This window comes from Aythya fuligula, chromosome W, assembly GCF_009819795.1.
Source record: "Aythya fuligula isolate bAytFul2 chromosome W, bAytFul2.pri, whole genome shotgun sequence".
In the NCBI taxonomy this organism is placed as follows: Eukaryota; Metazoa; Chordata; class Aves; order Anseriformes; family Anatidae; genus Aythya; species Aythya fuligula.
Genome location: NC_045594.1, coordinates 13,025,481 through 13,030,608, shown reverse-complemented (window position 1 = coordinate 13,030,608; position 5,128 = coordinate 13,025,481). Strand labels below are relative to the sequence as shown.

The following is a 5,128-nucleotide window of genomic DNA, read 5'->3' as shown; positions in this document are numbered from 1 at the left end:
GCTAGTTCACAGGAGATGGGAATACACTGCAGCTGAGACCTATGAATTTCTGCTCACTTCTTTATTGTCTATAGCTACACAGAAAGCCTGGCTTTACATATACATGAGATGATTAGGAAAAGTAAAGAGATAAATGAACAGGTAGGAGGCTAACAATGACATTAATTAAATCGACTCCACAACGTGGAGGACATATTTATCAAGAAACATAATACCAAATTACTTTCCTAACTGTTTCTGAGATAAACTCGGAATGTAAAGGCACATTATACTTTCTTAAGAAATATGTATTCAAACAATTTCCTCAGTGCATCCTTGAGCTCCTGGTTCCTCATGCTGTAGATGAGGGGGTTCACTGCTGGAGGTAACATGGAGTACAGAAAAGATACTGCAAGGTCCAGGGATGGGGAGGAGAATGAGGGGGGCTTCAGGTAGGCAAACATGATAGTGCTGACAAACAGGGAGACCACGGCCAGGTGAGGGAGACACGTGGAAAAGGCTTTGTGCCGGCCCTGAGAAGAGGGTATCCTCAGCACTGCCCTGAGGATCTGCACATAGGATAACATGATGAAAACAAAGCAACAAAAGGCTAAAGAAACACTAAAAACTAGTGCCTCAACTTCCCTGAGGTAGGCATCTGAGCAGGAGAGCTTGAGGATGTGGGGGATTTCACAGAAGAACTGGTCCACAGCATTGCCTTGGCAGAGGGGCAGGGAAAATGTGTTGGCCGTGTGCAGGACAGCATTGAGAAAGCCACTGCCCCAGGCAGCTGCTGCCATCTGGGCACAAGCTCTGCTGCCCACGAGGCTCCCGTAGTGCAGGGGCTTGCAGATGGCAACATAGCGGTCATAGGCCATGATAGTGAGAAGGGAAAACTCTGAACCAAAGAAGAAGATGAAAAAGAAGACTTGTGCAGCACATCCTTGATAGGAGATGGCCCTGGTGTCCCAGAGGGCATTGGCCATGGCTTTAGGAACAGTGGTAGAGATGGATCCCAGGTCGAGGAAGGCGAGGTTAAGGAGGAAGAAGTACATGGGGGTGTGGAGGCGGTGGTGGCAGGCTACGGCGCTGAGGATGAGGCCGTTGCCCAGGAGGGCAGCCAGGTAGATGCCCAGGAAGAGCACGAAGTGCAGGAGCTGCAGCTCGCGCGTGTCTGCGAATGCCAACAGGAGGAACTCGGTGATGGTGCTTCTGTTGGACATCTGCTTTTTTGGGGATGTGATCCTGAACAAAGAAGAGGAAGAATAGTAACAATGTACAACAGACTCATCAGAGAAAAACTCATCCCATTTCTCATTTAGAATCGCCAGAAAATTGTCCATTTCCAAAAAGACATTTGGTAGGTATCTTTCCTGAGTTCTTCCTGATGCCTGAGGGTATCCCCAAGAGCAGGGGACTCCTCTGTATTCAATGCAAGAGTCAGTTATGCCCAATAGCCAGAGGTAAGGTGGAACATGGGGCAATCTCAGACTCACTTCACTCCTGATATCAAAGAACCTTGCCCCAGTGTTGCTCCCCGGTTACCCAACTTCACAGCAGATATATATATATGATTTTTTTTAATTTTCAATTTATAGGGTCAGATTTTTTGTTGTTACTGACCTACCACACCTGTTGAGTTTTTCTAAAACAGAAATCCTGGGCATTTGTCCAGCACATAAGTGGAAATGTTGTGCATCCTAAGGGAAAAAGGGACTGACCCTATAGTGCAGTGTCCTTTAGTGAGGACAGATAATCTGTCCATCAATACTGGTCTCAGCCACCATGTGAGTGTTGCAGGAAAGTTGTATTCAGAGGTTGACCTGAGAAGAACCTGAACACTGCTGAGAGTAGAGGAATCCAGGCACAAAGTGCCCATCTCCAGACCCCTCATCCTGTCCCCATACTCCTCTTCCAGCCAAACACTCCTAGGGCTCATGGAATGGGCATGTGAAACCCCCATCCCCAGACAGCCTGGGAACAAGATCAGCAGCAGCACGGCCAGCTGGAGAAGCCAGGAGGAATGCCAGCGTGCTGCTGCCAGGGGAGGCAAGGCCAGGGAGGGACAGACGGACACTCAGCAGACCCTCCTGTGCTGCAGATCTGCCTGCAGAGCAGGCAGCTCCTGCTGGGGACACTGGGGGCTTGAGGGCAGAGGCTGTGCTGGTGGGAGAGGAGAGCAGGTGGTGTCCCAGGGAAGGCTTCTGCCCTGCAGGGGGTTGCGGGGAGGTGCCTGAGCCCTCCCTCGCACAGCATTTCTGGCAGCAGCTCCCTCTCACCACCTGCCCAAGTCTCTGCTGCCTTCCTATTTCTCTGCTTGGAGATGGTTCTATGTCCCCATGTCCTGGTTTCAGTTAGAACAGAAGTTTCAGATAGAACAGAATTAATTTTCTTCCTAGGAGCTGGTGGAATGCTGTGTTTTGGCTTATTATTACTTTTGTTATTATTATTTTCCTGTCTTATTAAACTGTCTTTATCTCAACTCACGGGCTTCACTTTCCATTTCTCTCCCCCGTCCCAGAGAGGGAGGGGGAGGGTGAGCGAACGGCTGCGTGGTGTTTAGCTGCCGGCCGGGTTAAACCACGACACCCCACATCTCCCTGTCCATGCTCACAGCCCCCATCCATGCTTCCACTGCACTGCAAGATTCAGAAAGCACAGAAACTAAAAAAGCCTTCCTCTTCAGATTAACCAAGCGTCAGTTTTCCTCTGGAAATGCCCTTTTATAAATGCCATTGTGTATAGCACATTCTATTCCACATTAAATGTAGAGTAAAAGTCATCCTGACAGATGCTATCAGCCATCAGATGTGCCAGCTGTAGAAGACCCCTCTGGCAAACCCACCTGCATGGCCCTGCAGCCAGAGCCTCACGGTGTCAAGAGCCTGCAGATGTGTCCTGCCACACACTGCCCTCTGTTGTTGTGCTCCTCAGTGCCTCCAAGCCCTCTCCTTCTCTCCTCTCTGTGTGCCAGCTGCGGTCAGAGCCCCCAGCCCTGCTGCGCTGTGCAGAGGAGCTGCTCCTGGGCACAGCTGTCTCTCTACAGCGATGCCTCTTGCCAGGAGCTCCCCTTGGGCTCAGGAGCCTGGCCCAGCTCAGCAGCACAGCACCCGACCGTTCCATAGGTTGCTCTGTGCCCTTGGGCTCCCTCGAGGTGTCCCCAAGGCCTCAGGGCTGACAGCTCCCAAAAGCAGCAGGGTCTCTGCTGGGGTGTGGTGTCTGAAGCAGACTGAATTCATCACCGACTGGCCTTCTCTGAACACAGGAGAGATGACTTTTAGAAATGTTATTTCTACTGTTAGAGTATGGTTGTCAAACATGATGTGCTTTAACCTGGCAGGCAGCTCAGCACCACACAGCTGTTAGCTCACGCCAACACCCCCCAGCCCCAAATGCTTATGTGTTGTAGTAAGGGCAGTTTGAAGTACTGAAGGGGAAGAGGAATAATAATAGCAATTATTTTTATTACTATTATCGTTATGTACAAAGCAAGCTATGCACAGTGCAATTGCTCATTACTGACTGATCTCCAGCCTGTCCCCAACTGGTAGAACATTGCATTAACCATCTGCACCTGCTCTTCTTTGACCTTCAACCACTGCATAAATGGAAGGGTCCTCCTAGGGACTGGGTGAGGGAGACAACTCTTTAACATCCTCTGTCTCCAAGGCAGCTATCCCAAAACTCCACCTGTACCCTTTTGGATCTTGGAAGTACCCTCTCGTGGGGAAGTTTATGTCAAGGTTTCATAGATCAACATTCTTCTCCCTCCTTTCTTTTCTGGGCAGTATTTCTTTTCCATTCTCAGGAGCCTGATTTTCACACCCACTGTTTTCTCCTGCATGTAGAAGCAGTGGAACCTGGCAAAGGTTGGTGCTCTGGCCTAGCAAGAGCAGACCTGGGGGGTCTGGTCTAGGCCCCAGACTAGACCTGGGGTCTGTCACAGGGGCTGGAGTGGCTGCAGGACATGTCAGAGGTGTTGGAGTAGCTTCAGGGCCCATCACAGGGGTTGGAGTGACACTGACTGAGGCTTCCTTTGGAATTCCCTTTGGAATTGCCAAGGTGATAACCCCTCCTTTTCAAGCACTTCTGCAGTTTTTAAGGATTCTGCACGTGCTCAGGGGGGAAGTTCCAAAGCACTGGAGGTGCCCACTGCTCTAGGTGCCTGCCCAGATCCTCCCATGCTCCCTGCCACTCCTAACTCTCCTGCCTTGGGGCAGGTCTCTGGAGGGCATTCTTCAAGAGTTGCTTATCCTTAAACAACAGTTGAAACACATTCAGGAGACATCACAATAGGACCATCCCATGGATATTCTAAGCTTTGTAGAGCTGTTGTAATTAGCCTGGAGGAGAAGGGGAAGTGAAGGAGATAGTGAAGAAGTGGAGAAGTGTCCCTCCCTTTTCTCCCCCTAGATTGGCTCCCTAAAGCAAAAAAGTCAAGAGTGTAATTCTTAATAGTTTCTGAGTGATGGTTCCTGAGGTATGGAGGTGATGGCAATGCTCAGTACAAAGAACAGATTTGTCACATGACCAGTAATTTTCCTGACTCATAAGCCAGTGCTACACAACATAGCAAAATAACTTTAAACCAGACCCAGAAATGATAAAGAGCACAATGAGCACACATGCAGTAAGTAATGTGCTATACAACACATTTCTGAAAACAAGCCCAACAGACCTGAGATCCAAAATGTTGACATTGTGATCAGCAACTATTAAACTGGTCTAATGCTTATAACAATTTAACTTTAGCACTCTGTGGTAAGATCTGTCCTTATCTCAACCCTTTGTGCCCCACACCGTGTGCCAAAAAGACTTCTGTGGTTTAACGCGGCAGTTTGAGTACATGGAATAATTTGAAGAGGTCCAGAGGAGGGCCACAAAGGCGATCAAGGGGCTAGAGCACTTCTGCTATGAAGGCATGCTGAGAGAACTGGTACTACTCAGCACCGGAGAAACCTTAGAGCAACCTTCCAGTGCTTAGAGAGGACGTACAGGAAAGCTGGGGAGACAGTCTTTGTTGGTGTAGTGATGGGACAAGGAGAAATGATATTAAACTAGAAGAGGGTAGGTTTAACTTAGATATATGGAAGAAATTCTTTCCTCTGAGGATGATGAGGCACTGGAACAGGTTTTCTGGAAAAGCTGT

General features: G+C 49.1%; 1 protein-coding gene across 1 annotated transcript; it reads right to left on the bottom strand.

The window, feature by feature from the left end:
• Positions 1 to 266: 266 nt before the first annotated feature.
• LOC116501317 (olfactory receptor 14A16-like) lies at positions 267 to 1,202 on the bottom strand. Its single transcript, XM_032206836.1, has one exon. It carries the CDS (start codon positions 1,200 to 1,202, stop codon positions 267 to 269), a length of 936 nt encoding a protein of 311 aa, XP_032062727.1.
• Between the last annotated feature and the right edge of the window lie 3,926 nt (positions 1,203 to 5,128).

What these genes read in the sequence shown, in the direction of transcription:
- LOC116501317 (XM_032206836.1), bottom strand. Translation starts at nt 1,202, where the DNA reads ATGTCCAACAGAAGCACCATCACCGAGTTCCTCCTGTTGGCATTCGCA.